This window comes from Fringilla coelebs (assembly GCF_963513975.1).
Source record: "Fringilla coelebs genome assembly, chromosome: 3".
Lineage (NCBI taxonomy): Eukaryota > Metazoa > Chordata > Aves > Passeriformes > Fringillidae > Fringilla > Fringilla coelebs.
The window spans coordinates 76,810,020-76,827,477 of NC_140030.1; the positions used below are offsets into that span (position 1 = coordinate 76,810,020).

Here is a 17,458-nt window from a genome sequence, read left to right on the forward strand (position 1 = left end):
CTGGACTTTCTCTTAAGGAAAGAATACAAATAGCTGAGGAGTGAAAGGTGGCCTGGGAATTCTCCTTTTATGAAGGGCTTGGTTTATTTCCGAGCTGAATAACTCAGCTCCCTCTGAGCCGCAGTTTTCCAGCACAGTCTGTACTCATGAGAAACCTGCAATGCCACAGTTACCAAATCCATAGATGTCAGTCAACGAAAAGTATGGCTCAGAGGTGCCAGGGACAATGCAAGGCAAATGGGGAGAAGCTGTAAGCGAAGGCTGAGCGGGTACTGCCAGGGTGGCTGTGTAGAAAGGCATTTTTGGAAGAGGAGACATGGCCGGTGCCCCCCTGCACTATCCAGCTAGCTTCTGTGCTGCAAGGTTTGAAGACAAAGCTCTGGAGTTTCCAGAGGCACGGGCCGACAGCCAGGCTTCACCTCCCTTTCTCCCAGAAGGTGAAAGATTTGTCGACACCCTAGACATGAGGCGGAGTTTTGGATGTACTTACCCACCACAGGTGTATGTTTGACACAGCACAGACCTTGTCACAGCTCTAGGGACTTGAGGGTAGCCCTGGAAAAATTGTGTAAAGCAAAACTCAGGAGGAACAACAAAAACAAAACAAAAAACCCAAACCAGAAAAGAAATGCCTCTGGGGCCTGGGAAAAAGGCAAAAAAGGCACACCTCCAGCAGCCATGCCTAAACCAGGGGCTGGTGAGTGCTTGTGGCTGGAGGCATCACTTGAAGGTGCAGCTCCTCAAAGAGGTGGGAAGAGTAAAAATCTTAATTTTTTTTTCATTCACAGGAAAGAGAAGAAAGTAAAAGAAAATCCTCAGGCTGAAGATGCCACAGAACAGAAAAAGGCAAGTTCTACTGTCGATCTAATGAAGATATGGCTCCAAGTTCCAGCAGGTGGGAAGGAGCTCCCCACGCTTCCAGCAAGCGTCCAAGAGAGCAGGGCAGAGTAAGGGCTGTGTCTCTCACTTGGGCAAGCCTTGTAAGGTGTGAATATGGATATGGATAAGCACTTGAAAAAAGTCTGATGTGTCTAACACCCAGGAGTGCATTTCAGGCTCTTTACAGTTACACTGAAACATTTGAAAGTGCAACTTGCATACATTTGAAGAGCTCCAGGAAACATAATAAAAGCCAGATGAACCCAAAGTCTTTCAAAGTACTTTAAAAAAGTCACATGATTTTAGGCAAAGTTAATATCTCTGGTTTGTTTTGAGCTGACTCAATAATTTTAAATTATTGTCTTTGAGAATTGTAAGACTGGTTTGTTGGTTTTTTTTTTTTTTTTGGTAGGTTTATTCCATAGAAATATTTAAAAAGCAATAAAGCCAATCTCAATAGTTTTGCTTAAATCCATGATTATATCAGTTCTGTCTTATGGGTACACAGGGAGAAACTAACTGAGTAGGAATTTTAAGGGATTCCTATAACAATAGTTACATTGTTTGCACACATACACACCATAATAATAACAACAGAAAAGCAATAGCAACCTTGCAGTTACAAAAATACCAAGTGCCCTTTAAAAATGTACCTGTATATTCTGTGTTTACCCAGATTAACAGTGTCGCTAGGGGCTGATACTTTATGTATGCTGTATCTTCCATCTGATTTATTCAAGTTTTTTTTTCTGGGCTTCTTTTCTTTAAAACTGTGCTTGTTTGTCCCTTATGTTCACCAAGAGGAACCAAAATTCCATGAGTAAACACCTGGAAGCTGAGAACAGGAGTGTGTAAGAAACCTGGATTAATTTAACGACAGTGCCTTATAATGGAAAATATAAATTTTCCTGCTGCAATTGGTATATACATTCAACAGTTTTATTGTATGTCAGTGCACATTATTCGGCACAGCTGCCAGAGAGGCATTGCTGAACTGGTGTTTCTCTTCCATGACAAACACCTATTAAGCAGTCAGCATAAACTCTTCTTGTTACAGCCTCTGACATCACCCTCAGGGCAAGCGGACACAGAACAGCGATTGCTGAATCGCGTATGAAAATTATAGTTTTATTGTCTACACAAGTGAAGGTTTAACTCAGATTCCTGTTCGAGTCAGCTCTGTTATAAAGGAGTGATTCTTTCAGGGAACAAACAAGCACAGTACACCATTGTAATCAAAGGAACAGACACTATTTATGTATTGGAAAGCCTTGTTCACAATAGTGCTAGCACTCCAATGCCCCAGAAGCCACTATTTTAGCAGCTGTAGAGAAGATAAAGCATGACTAACAAGATGCCATACAGAGTCAGATAGTTTTTTCAGAGGGCAGATGGAATCATCCCATTTAATATAATTCAGTTTACATGCACGACCAGTAAGTGGGAATCATGTATTTAATGTTTATATAAGCATTTTCTCCACCGTAGCGTTCAAAGAGTTCCAATGTCTCTCGGATGAGAACTCCAATATTTTCACGCTTCTGCTGGCTGTATTCTATCCCATCACCTAAATTAACTGGTTAATAAAAGAAAAAAAAAAAAAGAAAAAGAAAAAGGGAAGAGTTATATTGAATTTTGTCTTACACTTCAAAATAATGACATAGAAAATTGCAGTTGCTGGTCAATTGCAATGAAAATAAATGAAAATGAAAATAATGAAAATAAACACATTCTCATATAAGATGAATATGGATTCTCTCTTTCACAGTCCACCTCTAAAACCATTACTTCTTTATCTTTAACACTGCTTATTTAAGACAAAATTCTACTCCATAAGCACTTTTCTAAAAAAATAACTTAATCTAGCCTTGTTAGGGTTTGAAATCTTAAATAGATATTCGTTTGGGATTGCTCCACGTTAGTCATCATATTCACACACTTATGTTGTTCCTGATAGAGGGAACCTGGCTAAAAGAGATTTTTTGGAATATAATATGGAGTATAACATCATTCAATTTCAGCTCCCTGAAAAATGTGTAAAATTGAGTCAATGCAAAAGGACAAATTATTTCAGTTCCCAGACACAGTAACATTTACTGCTGCTTTCTCTAACATGGACTAGTAAGGGTGACATACACTCATGCACACAGACCATAATTCTTTAAAAATCAGTAAGAGCAACTGTGACAACAAAATAAGAACAATAAGAAATAATTTCACCTACAAAGTTGCTGAGAGACTTAAAGAAGGAAAATATTTTTCATTTGGTTTTAAAACAATATTCTGAAAAGTATCTGAAAAAGTATCTGAATATATATTCCAAGACATGTATAAAAAATAATTTGGAAGGAGCAAAATGTACTCAGACCAGGTTTGGTGTAGTGGGGAGCTGTCACACTGCTGTAGGGCAGCCCACATGCAGCAGCCAGTGGTCTCGCTCTGGGCAGGGGTGACAATGTGCCCATGTTAACATCTCAAACAATCAATGGCACTCTCACTCAGTCAGAGAAAGACCCATTTGTCAAGACATTGCAACTCCTCCAGCAGGGCTGGCCTTTCACATTTGAAACAGGGCAAACACAAAGGCAAGGGTAGATTTTGCCCTCACTGTTTCTTCTAGATCCCCAGGCTGATGCCTTGTAGATGTACAACTGCACCAATCCTCACATCTTCTCCTAGATCTAAGCCCAAAGATCTGGATTTAAAACTTGTGGCTTTGTTACCAGCAAAAACTGAAGAACCATGATCATGAAGAAACAGCCGGTGAACCTGGGCAAAAATCGTCCTTTTGATGAATTTTTCTGTAAAATATCTGACTTCTTACACACATTTATGTAACTTTACTTTTTATGAAATGGTTTTGCAAATACTGCTGTGATACGAGGACTGTGATTCTTGAGTGGGAAGGAGGTAATTAATTTTTTATGATAATTACTTTTAAGCACACAAATAGTTTCCAATACATTAACTGTTAATCTCACTGACATGAAAAGCCAGGGTTGTGACATCAAAATTTATTACAATGAATTTACTGTTATGTTACAAATACTGATTATGAGAGTGCATAGAAAACACCAAGAACTATTAGAAAAAGGATTGACTTATACAAAAAGAGTGAAAAAAGAAAAGCACATCACAATTGGGTGCAATTTAGAATAAACATGGCTTGCTCTTGCAGAAGGCAACTGAGATAACTGTGCCTCATCACCTGTCTTGCATGTGCAGTGCAAGCCCTCCCCAGAACACCTGGAGGTATTTCTGATCTCACCAGTTTGAGCAAAGGAAACCCTGAACCTTGACCTAAGTCTTGGCAAATCCGTAAAGGAATTACTGACTTTCCAACCATATGTCTATTATCTGTAATTTTAAGCCTACACACATGCTCTGCTAATGAGCTTACACAGCTTTCATCGTTCTTTCAAAGAAGTAGCAAAAAAAATCAGCTGTCTGGAAGTAATGGTGATACATTTCTAAGGAAGTCTGGGGGAGGCCAATGAGAAGCCGTGATAATGCTGGTGGCAGAGGTATTTTCCAGAATTGCATGTTACAATCTTTATTATAGAACATAGTCTGTACAAAAAATTATGTCTTAGATGCTTGATTAAAAGGTACCTAAGAGTATGAGGCAATGATAAAGGAAGGAGTCTGCAAGGGAAGACTGAATGTGTGATGTGCAGACCATCATAACAATTTTTTTTTCCTGCAGACCATCTGTGTTTTATGAAGGTTTGTATCCTCAAGACAGCCATAATTCACACCAGTGTCATGACACAAGCTACAGCCAACAGTACTGGAAAGGTTATGTCAGCATTGATGTCACCTGGTAAGTACTAAAATGGCTATCCTATGTAGTTATAGGAATTAGCAAAGCTTTCATGCAAAAATGAAATGCATTAGCCCAAGAGGACAACATCCATTAAATGCATGAGTCAGAATGATCTGCCCAATGAACCTAGGGGTAAATACTTTTAATAATAATGATTAGCCAGAAAAAAATAGCCATTGAAGTATAAGGGTCTAGCAAGCCCTTCTTTGGTTTGACTTTATTTCCAAGATAGTTTGCCTGAGAAGCCAGCTTTGTCAGCCACAAAAATGTTGCATATGTAAAGTGTGAACATGGATCCGGTTCAAACTCTTCATGAAGTTGTCCTTTGTGAGGAAGAATAAATCAACATGAAAATGCTAGGAAGCACATTTGTCATATCTTTGACTCAAAGTGAAATGTCTGGCAAATTCAGTATGCACCAAGAACTCATTTCAGAACAAATGTTATTTCTATGTTTAGAAGAAATGCATTGAAGGATTGCTGACAGATCTAGAGGATTACAATCAGGATCCCTGATCCCAGCCCTTCCTGGATCAAAAAGTTAGTTCCCAATCTCCCAAATCATGCACCAAAGGTTTTATGGTGCTTAAAGTGAAGTGGAAGTCTTTGCACCTGTCAAGACCTGTGTTAGCTGATGCAATCAGCCGGCACACCAAGGCCAGGAGCGGCACTCCCTGCCCTGCCAATGCCAGCTGCTGTAGCCAAGGAAACCCTGCTCAGGCCCTCAGGGACTGAACTCAGCCTTTGGCAGGGAACAGAGGAGGATTTGAATTTTGCTATAAAAGGTGGTTTGTATTTGAGTCTAGACATGCTTCTATTCATGATTTGGGATAATTCTGGTGTTATTTGTATTCCGTGTAATTTCATTTTAAAATTTCACTAGCGTAATGCTACAAATATAAAATATTACTGCTATAAAGAAGGATGAGCAACTTTCTCTCTATGCACTAAAAGCCTGATATGGCAGTTTTGCCATCCTGAACTGGACAAGAAAGGTAAACCAACCCTTAGAGCTCACTCAGATTTTTTCTTAATTGTAGACATTTGTTAGCACCTGAAAGTGTCCAAGACATTCCTTTAGTTTATTAGATTTCACTTCAAGGCTGGCCAAATCTGAAAAAGAGTTTTTAATCTCCTAAATATGTTGCTTGCAAGTATTTCACAGATAGCAGAGCTTGCTCCTGGTGTTGATTGTTCCAAAGGTTCTGCTTTACACAAATTAAAGGCAGGGTTTTCATACACCTGTTATTGCAGGGATGTCATAGATCTTGGGATATCAGATTTTCCACAAATGTTAAATATGTGAGGAATGCTTAGTATTGGAATAACATTTAAAAGAAATTTCTGAAGTGACTGTGTAGTCAACCCCATGTTCCCCATTTAGAGGACATTTCTAATCTAATTGTAACTCAAATGTAATTCCTTTACTGAAGAAAGTGTTTCTTTACTGATTTTAAGTGTATATAGTCATACTTGTGTATTTCAGCTTGTCTTGGAACAAATGATTCTTAGCAGAAATTTTTGAAGTGCTACTAGTTAACAAAGAGCTCTGATATAACAGTTTGGAGTGGGCTTTTTTTTTTTTTTTTTTTTTTTTTTACACAAAACAATAAAACTACTTGGAAAGACAGGCATCATTCCTTCCTTTTGAGTCTTGAAAAACAAAGATACTGAAAGGTAAGTAAAGTAACTTCCAAGGAAGGTATGAGTCACAAACCATGATTCTCAACTCTTATTGTTGACAATGAAAGTACTATTTATGGTAAAATATAATTTTGGCAAAATCCATTTTAAGTGGCTCAGTTCACCCTAGTCAAACCAACACATATTTTCAGCAGTTAGAATGACTACAGGAATGCATCATGCTAACCTGACTGTTACTTCAAAACAAAAAATCCCAGCTGTAATGAGATTGAGCCTGTCACATAACAAAATGTAGTGAAGCAGTACAAACTAGCATTAAAAATTTTGAGAAAAATTTCAGGGCTTTCTTTCCTTCCAGGAGTCATCACCAATACCAAGAAATAAATGGAAGCTGATTTCAGCTACAGGCTGACATGCATCCATGTCAGGGTTCACATCATGTAAGTTCACTGCTCAGGCACAGTTCAGAGCTTAATTAAGCTTTCAAAGTCTTCTTGTTAGGATAAATTTAATTGTCACAGAATGTGTTGGCTTCCTGACTGGAGTGGGAAATGAAAGCCCTGATGAGTCAGTGTGGGGAGAGAGGAAGGCTCATTTGCACCACTCCTATCACTGTGACTCAGAACTCTGCTTTGAAATTGTCAGCTCCAGGAAGGATGAGGTAGTTCAGTCTCCCTGTTCATTTAATTCAAAGTCTGTGAAAAGTCACAGGGTAAGAGTCTAAACCCCTCCTGTCTGCTAAGAAACAGTGGGACATTTCCAGTTCATTTCGCTCAGGGCAAGGAGGAGACACCAGGAAGTTATGACTTGTGGTTGTTACTAACCCAGACAGAGAACCCCATGTTCCTTCTGTGAAGGCTCAGTTTTAAATTTTCTTTAGGATAAGTCTAGATTATGTACACCCAAAGTGCAAACTGGCCTCAAGTAGGCTCGTCCCAAAGCTAGAGTGTTGGAAAAAAGAGCTTGTAGAGTAATTTATGTTGGAAGGAACCTCTGGAATCATCTGGTCCAAATGCTCTGCTCCAAGTCAACCTCATTTCCAAAGTTAGACCAGGTTGCTCAGGGTGGAACACCTCCAGTTGCTCAGCACAGAGTAATCCCAGAATGGGAAAGGGTGCAGAAACCCCCTTGGGCCGGTAGAGATTTTCACCAGCCATTTCGAATGTGATGGAGGAGAGTGCTACTCCTTAAAAAAGAACATGTGTTTCATGAAGGAGTACTTGGTGGAGTTACAAATGTCATAGGGAGAATTGTTATATGTTTTGATAAAAAATAAATCTAAACTTTTGGTGTAGTAACAGATTACCACACATATAACACTGCCTTTGGAAGCTTAATCTTATTCCAGGGAAAGAGGCACAAATTTTGCTCAAAAATTAAAATTTAATTAAGACTCTGATTTGAAATAATGAAACATAATTTTAAAAACTGAAATTAACACATATGTTTCAAAGAACTTTGAAACATTAAGGCTGAATGTATTAATACAGCCTGAAAAGGCCAAATTTTTGAATAAGCACAGACATATTTTTTGACACTATCAACACTTGAGTTCCTTGTCTCTTGCTTTCCTTGGCTCTTCCTTCTATTTTTCATCACTAGTGCTGAGTGTTTATCACTTTACAGTGCTACAGTACTGCAGAGATTGCAGAAGAATATTTCAATCCAAGAAGGCATGTATGCTTGGAATTTAAAAAGAATACTAATATAGAGACATTTCAGCTCATCATGTCCTAGAAAAGATTTTCTTAATTCTCATTGAAGGCATTTTGCTTTAGCATAAAATATAGATTCTTCCTATAGTTATCTTCCATATGCAGCCAGCTTTTAGTTATTTCACAAATAAGCATTTATAGTGAAATGAAAGTGCTGTTACTATAAATGCTATTCAGAAAGTCAACAAGTCAGCAAGTAGAGGAAGTGCTCTGATTGGACAGGAAACATGGAAATGATGTTTTACTAATTATGTAAGCTTACTAGAGATAGCTGCAACTACTTGCAAAGTGCTGGAGTAAAAAAAAAAAAAAGAGCCAACAACCCAAAAAACCCTAAACCAAACAAACCAAAAAACCCAGCTGAAAATGAGCCAACACAGCAGCTGTTATCGCAGGTTTTCCATTTCCAGGAAATGTTATCAATTTCACATGTAATCCTTTCTAAGCCCAGGTTTTGGGATTTTTTTTTCTCTTTTTTTTTTTTTAATAGAAGTAAAAGAATGAAAATGAAATCACAGGTTTTGTAACAAAATTTATCAGTAAACATATCAATGCAGTAAAAAATAAGCAAATATTTTTTCCTTTATAAGTACTTAAACTTCTCCAATTAATTCAGACTTTGAAGTTTGCCTATGTTAGTGCTACAGATCAATATCAAACAAAGCAGAGTTAAATAAGCTTAGATAAATAGTATGCTCAACAGGGGAATGGAATTTGGAGGCTGACATCTCATTGGCCTTGGGACAACGTTTACTATTGCAAAACAATATTTTAGTCACAAATCATGCTTAACATGCAACAAGAGTTGCACCAGTTATGGGAATCTGATGTTCTGCCAGTTGTTTTAGATGCATATAAGCTAGTACAAAGTAAATAATATTTTTTTGGTTGGAAATCATGTTTGTGTGTGCAAAATTTGCATAGTTTTGCTGGTCTGATGTGAAATATGTTTGTTCATCCCATTAATTTCTCATCCAAATATAGCATCATTAATGCAAAGGGAATTAAAACCATGAAAAAACAAATCTTTGCATGTGTGTGGAATAAACACAATTTATTTTTTAATGTAATTCAAAGTGACAAACCTGAAAGTCCTCAAGTGCTTCAAAGATCACTGAGTTCAGTATGAAACACAACCCTAAACCAGCTAATTTGTGACGTCGAGTTACACACATACTTAAACCAAAGATGCTTAGCAATCCATCCTCTTTCCACCAATTGGAAGTTTTTTATTAATGCAACCAAAATGCTTTTAAGGGGGAACCCTATGTTTTTCTTCACAAGCAAAAAGCTCAATAATCCACCATTTTTTGTTAATAACTGCTGCTATGTTTGTACATCTGCCACACACTAATGGAATTGGTTGTGTCTAATTTTGCCATTCCAAATCATTACCATTTAAAAAGTGTATTCAGTCTATTTGCCCATCAAAAATTACACAGAGAACTAAATTACTTTAACGACTGCTTTCCTAACTTCATGACAGAAGGGTGAGCCCTTTTTTGTCAGGGGAAGTTTCACCTCAACATGAGGAAAAACTTCTTTACGTTGAGGAGAGCACTGGAACAGGCTGCCAAAGGAGGCCACGGAGTTTCCCTGTCTGGAGACATTCCAAACGCACCTGGACACATTCCTGGGTCACCTGCTCTGGGTGACCCTGCCTTGGCAGGAGGGCTTGGACTATGCCATCTCCTTTCCAACCCTAACTATTCTGCGATTCTGTGGAATGCAGATGACCATATAAAAATAGGTCAATGCATTAAAAACTTCTCATCAAAATAATGGGAGCATGCCATTAGGTTGCTGATATGCCTAAAGCTGCCGGTTTTCTAGTTTCACTCTTCCCTAATTAAGCTAAATAAGCAAGAGCCTGAAGTCAACAGAGGGTGTTTTAACAGTGATTTGAGAAGGGACAAGGAGATGAAAGCTATGAATGACTGTGTGGATTTGCCAAGATTTCTTTCATTGCTGTAGGACAAGGACAGAATTTAAGCAGTTTAAAGGACAACTAGCACTGAAACTGGAATGTGCTATTTTATCCTCAAGCCAGACATAAAGGAACACTCTGCTCCACAGGTATCAGTACTATAAGGATCAGGTTATCTCCTTCTGGTGTGTCTTTAAATTTCTGCTATATATATATGTGTATATATATATATGTGTATATATGTATATCTATATATGTATGTATGTAAATGAATTGGATACTCTGATTACTCTTCCTTTGCTTTTCCAGTTGAATTAATTAATATTATAGATTAAAAAAATAGCCTTCCTATGATGTAAATTTGTTTTCTTTTTATGAAGGACATGAAAATAAATACTTATCAAAAGCTAGTTAACAGCTATACATTTTACATAAAGAAAAGCATAAATTTGAATTCATAACAGCTTTTCAAGCAAACAGAAAAAAGCCAATTTTTAGACAACTAAAATGTTTTATAATGCGTAGTCTTACAGGAATGCAAAACAGATAAAAAGAGAAAGGAAATTGTGTCCCCTAGGTGTGGTATTTCTGCAGATTCATGGCTTTTGAATTGGGTAAGTTGAAGCTTTTTGAGAAAAAATGTAGAAACCGCACATACACCACATTCAGACTGATTTTTTTTTTTTTTTTTTTAGCTTTAGGGATCTGAATTAAGTGTGAAAAAAGAAAAGTGAATAAGAACTATTTCATCAGTGATTCTTAACTGGAAAACACTCAATCTTCTTCTTGTCTAAATTACACCACTACCAGGTGATAGAGGACATTTACACGTCAGTAACCTGACTTAGACCACTTATTCAGATTTTGTAGACTGACACACTCCTGCAATACACAGCAAAACCTATTGTTTTGCCACTTATATAATGTTTATAAGATTATTTTCTTTACTATCTCATATAAAATCATTATTTACTGTGCCACTAAAGATATCACAGACTCTAGGCTGTGTTTATTAAAATGTACTCCTAATGTTTTCACAAAGGGATCACAGTGTTATTAAAACACAAGCATTTTAGTGAGGCATAAATACATCTGTTTGTAACAATGAAGTAATTGCTTACAATAAGTGTGTATAAAAACAATAGCATGGGAAATGATTAGCAGTTTTTTAAGGTAAAATTAGTATTGACATATATGAAAATATTTTAAAAGAAAAATATTTTTAATATATCTTATATGTTTATTTTTTTACACTTTATTACTTTTCTTCATTGTTTTAAGAAAATGGAGATATTCCAGTAAAAATTATTAATTAAAGGTTATTCTTTCTGATAAAAATAAAAAACAAACAAAGGTTCTTGAAATAGGAGTAAGAATGAAGAATACATTTTTCTGATTTCCAGTGTTCATGCACAATTTTATTGTTGGCATGTATGAATATATAAAAATATATATTATACATTTAAATGTAGAAATATATATTAATATATTAAATTTATTTAATATTTATTAATATATGCTTGTATATTTTAATATATAATAACTATATAAAGGAAAAAACTACTGCTCTTTCTTGCATTGCTTACTCCTGAAGAATTGCAATCACCCAGAAGCATATAATGCCTTAAGGTTGTTGAAAAAAAGACCTTTAAACATCTGTTCTGGAACTACACATGGGAGCAAAAGTGGCTTTTCTGTGTGCAAAGAGGATACATGACATGCTGAGCACTGTGAATTGGAACCTGGTTAACACTGATCATACAGGTGTCATAGCAGAGACAACCTCCAACTGCTAACAATGCAGCACTTCTGTTCACTTTGTAATGCTTCTCTTAATATCCTTCCACTTCATTACAAAAGCAGTGAACCTCAACAGTCATGCTTAAAAAAAGAAAATACCTTTGCTTCTCAGGTGAATTTGTAGTTGCTTGTCCAAAACTGCTGCACATATCATGTATCTATAGGCAGTGAAGTAGTTACAGTAATCTCATCTCCTCTGCAGTGGTCATTTGAGTGTTTGCTATCCTGATTTGCTGCCATGCCACCACTTCAAAGCACGAGAAGTTTTTGTCATTTATCATTCTCCAGCCAATCCTGGAAAATATGACCGTTTTTGTCCTCTGACATTGCTAAAGCATGCTACGTCTTGTAACCACCATCTTAATTCCCTATTCATCATTCATTCATCTTACAGTCCTTCCAGCCCTGGTGCCTGACAAGCCTCCAGCTGCTCGGTCTCCGAAGGAAAACATCTCCCCCACACACACACAGGCACGTCAGGTCAGCGAGGAAGAGACAAGAGAAGAGGCAAGTGATATGGCTGAATGCTCTTGGTCAGCTCAGGCTGGCCTAGAGCTTTCAGACAGCCAAGAAAACAGTTTTACAGCACAGCAGAGCACAATGTGTTCGAGAATTTGAAGTTTTTGCATTTTCATGTATTATAATGAAGCGCAAAAGTAAAAAGCTGTCAAGAAAATTCTTCCATGGCAACTTAAATATGCTTTCTCACACTTGGGTGATCTGAGAGTACATGCACACATTGTAATCAGCTTTACATTAATAACAATGAAATGTCCATTCCTATGAAGGAAAGTCATGAAGGGGGTTTTTAGATAGATTTGGTAAACCTTGCAAAGATAACCTGGAAGTCAGCGTTCCCACTAAGTGGGAAATATTTCAAGAGTAATATTCTCTCGAAGTTTTCCTGAAATGCTTATTGCTCAGGGGACAGGGTCAGCCTCCAGCAGAAAGGAAGTAACATCTCACAAAATTCCTTTATCGCTTTTCTCCAGCAGACCACAGATGGCTGTTTCATCTTCTATGTTGTTTAATGCTAATGGCTACAGTGAGTTTACAGGTCTCTGACCCAACTCTGCAGCTGCACTGCTGCTGAATTGGTACCCATGGAAGCAGTACCTCAAGATTAAGAGAAAATTCTGCATCAGAAAAATATCACTGAGCATTGTTGGAAAACAGCGGCTAGAGCAGAATGGTGATTTTTGAAGGAAACAATGATGTTATTTTAAGGGAAAAGAATAACATACATTAGTCTCAATAAAATAATGTGAGGAAAATTCATGAGTCACCAAGAAATGTCATCACTGGATGGTGGTATCTGGAAAGGTCCTTCTGAATTACTTGTCCTAACACAGCCAAAGTTTATTGGGTGCTTGACTGATAAGTAAAATTGACATTTCTTGTCCCAGGGAGAAGAATGTGGACATGTGAGAAGTATAAGACAAACAAAGGCTGAAAGTGGAGGAAGGGAAGCCAAGGACATTCCTTTGGCTAGTTAATTTTCTGAAGTATGCTTCATAAAGGTTCTAACTATAAGAATATATGCCTTATGGTTTAGCACAATAATTCCACAGTGTGACTAAAAATATCCCACTGGATGCCAATTAACATGTTAGATCTGAGCCTGTTGACTTTCTGCTGTAATTCTGTAGCAAAACATGGTTAAAGGTCAGATAGGTTTATCTGCACATCTGCTGCTAGAACCCAGTATCTTTGCTTTATAGTTATAAGTAAGAATCTTACCTACTTACTTACTCCTAAGTCTGCTTGGGAAATGATTAGAAGAGAATGTCAATTGCACTAACACAAGCGTAGGGCTCTTACAGGAAGGTGGGTATCAGCTAAAGAATTGACTTCATAAGATAGAGGAGGTGAACTGAAGCTGTTACCAGTCTGTGAGAAGAGAGGTACCAACAGCCTCCCAGTGCTTGAGACCTCTTCTCTTCTACTGTATTCTTTTCTACAATTGTATAGATTAAAAAAAAAAAAAAAAAGAAAGAAAAGAAAAAAAAGAAAAAAAAGAAAAACCCCAAAAGTGTAAACCAAAAATCTCTTGCTGGTTTTTTAATATCCTCATTTTACAGAGGCATAAGCTTTCCTTTCTACCTAATATCAAAAAATGCAGAAAAGTCAGTAAGTTCAGGCATGCTTGTTATCAGATCTAGCGCCTCAGCCATCTGCCTCAACAGTTCCTGAAACTGCTGATAGTTGTCTGGCAGAGATTATAACCACTGTCACTGAGTCCTGAGAAGACACTGAAGAAGTCAAGCTAATATTAATTTATTTACATATTTTGACCTTGTAATCTATCTCTATCTAGCAGGTCAGAATGGCTTAAACTGGGGTTATGGTTCTAGCTCTGTAGGGGAAATGGCATGAGAAGATAAGAACTTGATTTTATAGTAGAGAAACAATAATAGCACTCACAATTTTCAGCTAACAGACTGACTTAACTTCACACATCCACAGAAGACAACTGTGAAAACAGTCAGAATTAGAGACACAGGGCAGGAGACAACACTGCGGTATAAATCTTATACAGCCAGAACAGAAATTGAGACCATGTCAGGAATTGCAACACCTAATTTTACCTCTCAGCATATAGTAGCAGTTGGATTCCCAGGAGCAGTGTTCAAGTGAGTGAAGGGCTGGTCTGTGAGTCCCACAGAGGTAACCAGTGGGGAACAGGGGAACAGGGAGCAGAAGACTTTTTCTCTGAGACTTAAATATTTGCATTTGGCCTGGAGCTACAGCCCAGAAGCTTTCCTGATGGTAGATAGCTATTGCCATTCCTTCTGGGTGAGACTGAATGATTTCTTTAAAAGCAAGTTGTGTCACGAAACTCTAGGGATGCCTGTTTCCCATGCATGTGTGCTGATTTTGCACTACACCTCTTTACAATGACAACTTGTTTCCCACGAGTTCTACCAGCTAAGAGAGGGTATGAGCTAAGGCATGTTTTGACACCTTGTGTCTCTTGCATACCCTAGGACAGTTCTCTCACCAGGACATGAATTTGGATCCCTCCCTCCTACCCAGAGGCTTATTTTTCCAGAAGCTTTGCCCCTTTTTCAGTTTGACTAAATTTGGACAATGAGTTTAAAAGTCATGTGAGTTGAGGGGGAGGCTGGGAAGGTTTACAGTAAAGAATAACCTTATGGCCCATTAAGCCTGGTGTTTTTAAAGCAGGCAAAAAAAAACAAAAAAAAAAAAACAAACCAAAAAACCACACACACACACATACACAAAAAAAAAAAAACCCAACAAAAACCAAACCAAAAAAAAAAAAAAAAAAAAAGCAAGGGCAGAAATGACTGCCTTAGTTTGAAAACTTAATAATGAAGCACACTCCCAGGAAGCAGAAACAAGCCCAGCCTATGTGGTTTCAAATCTGCATCTTTCATGATCAGGGAGATTTCACCTAATTATCAAATTATTTACTCACAGAGAAAGGCTCTTGTGACCTCTACCTTATGATTTGGCAAGGAACCAGCTGTGGAGACAGACCTATTGTTAGACTATGAACTTGTGCCAATATTTCAGAAAAACACAAAGTTTAGCACCTGAATCCAATTTTCAGCAGCTACCTGAGTGGGTCGATCCTGAGCCCTTAGCAGCTCCCAAATGAAGGCTGCAGTGAATCAGAACATCTGTACGTGAGGCTAGATATTTAAATGTCTAAATACATATTTACATGAATACAGTCTGCAGTGCCAATTTTTAAGTGTTTTGACTTGAACTAACTTCCTAACAGATGGTTATTCTGAATCTATCTTCATTTATTTATGGCTGTTTATGTTTTTACAGATATAATAAATGATCCAAAGCTTATTCCTTGTCTATTTATTTATATTTTAATAACAGTTAAAGATATTGTAGTACTGCACAATTTATGGAAATTATATGAAGATGGTCTTTCTGCATTGTACTTACATGAGATCCCTCTGAATGTTCAAGGAAAAACTTCTATGACCATAAGACAAAGTGAACAAGCATAAATGAGATGTTAGAATCATCTATATTATCGTAAGCTTAAGTGAGATGTTGCCATAAAATAAACATACTCCAAAATAGATTAAATAAAAAAGAAGAGGAGAAAATACAGGAAGATAAATAAAATATTCAAGTATGTATTTGAGAAACTTTGGAAAGTGGAATTCAACAAAATTAATGCAAATTTTCCAAATAAGATAAAGCTCATGGTATATAAAATGCTGGGTTTGGTATTGTAAGCAGATATAGGCCTGACTCAAGAAACTGTCATGAAAATGTGTAAGTGATTGCAAAATCAGGACTAAAGAGTGTTTATTTATATCAAAGCATTTTCTAACTAAAGAAACAAGCATATACAATGTATTAAGAAATGAAGGGTATAATACTGCTGCCAGCGAAAGTCATGTCTCACCATGTAAATCAATGAGTTTCAGAAAAGTAAATGAGAGAGGGAGTTAGCTTTTCTCTGCCCACTACAGTGATTAATTAGCTTATTTTCAATAAGAAAAGTACTAGCTATGTTGTTATCTCATAGCTTTTTTTCCCATTATCAATAGAACCAGAAAACAACAGCTATCCCTTACACCTCTAAAAGCAAAAGACACATGTGACCATGAAACACTCTGAGACTTCAGTAAAAAATGTCATGAGAAAGAAAATTCCTCCACTTTGAAGTTGTATTTGTTTATATGCAAGTCTTAATATCCAGGGAAAGCAAAGCTTCCTGTAATCATTTTCTTACATTACTATGACATGCATTTTTAATACATGATTTTAGCTAGAATTGTCTATCAAAGGTTCAGAAGATATTAGAGTTGCCAACTTTTATTATACAACTTTACATGCACTGCAACACCGCTGCATTTGTATCAAGAAGTCAGGTTTGGAAGGAAAGACAAGGAAATTTTCCCACTGAATGATAAAGTTGGTTTATTTCCATAAGCCAAATAAATTTTTCAGGAAACATAAACTCAAGAAATTATTGATGTAGAATGGTTTTTATCACATCAGCTGCAGAACTCCACTGGGGAAAACAGAAAGGAGAAGCCCTTAGGCCACATTGTGTGTGACCTAATTCTTTCAAGGGTATGTTTCTGCAAATTTTTAGGAAGTGACAATGCAAATGAACAACAGTTCTCACTGTGATGTTTTCATGGAATTTCTGCATAACCTCCAAACAGCAGACTTTGCACCAATACTACAGTACATAGTTTTGTTGTAGAGCTTAATTACTTTAGGATGTAAATGAGCAGAAAAACAATTATCACATACCCAGCAGAAGAAATGGTTATGCTTCTATAAATTTCTGGTATTCTACCGCTGTGATTGTCAATTTAAAGTTTCAGTCTCTGTGCTGCTGCCAGTTAATGATTAGTCTACTACATTTTGGTGAAATTGCACTCCAGTCAAGGGAAATGAAGTAAAAAGATGAGGTAAAAAAGAAACATATTGTTGAAGTCTAATTAGAGTAGCAGGGCCAGTGCTGGACTTAGCTGTGATGAGGTTGACTTTCTATTAAACTCAATACACTGAATTCACTGAGAGGAAGATCAAATGCCATGATTTCATTTTCATGGGTGATGTGTTAATAGGAGTGGGATTAACTTCTTCCTCATGGAGTGATTTTTTTTACATTAATGCAAATCAGAATGCAATCATTCTTCCCTTTGCAAGTAT

General features: G+C 37.0%; 1 protein-coding gene across 1 annotated transcript in view; it reads right to left on the reverse strand.

Moving 5' to 3' along the window:
• Nucleotides 1-2,079: 2,079 nt before the first annotated feature.
• Nucleotides 2,080-17,458, reverse strand: part of PACRG (parkin coregulated) — a gene marked incomplete at its 5' end in the record, with an annotated part of 213,898 nt that continues 198,519 nt past the window's right edge. Inside the window, 1 exon segment of the mRNA XM_084203053.1 lies at nucleotides 2,080-2,455. Within this exon segment, the coding sequence (XP_084059179.1) occupies nucleotides 2,301-2,455 (155 nt within the window). The 3' untranslated portion in view covers nucleotides 2,080-2,300.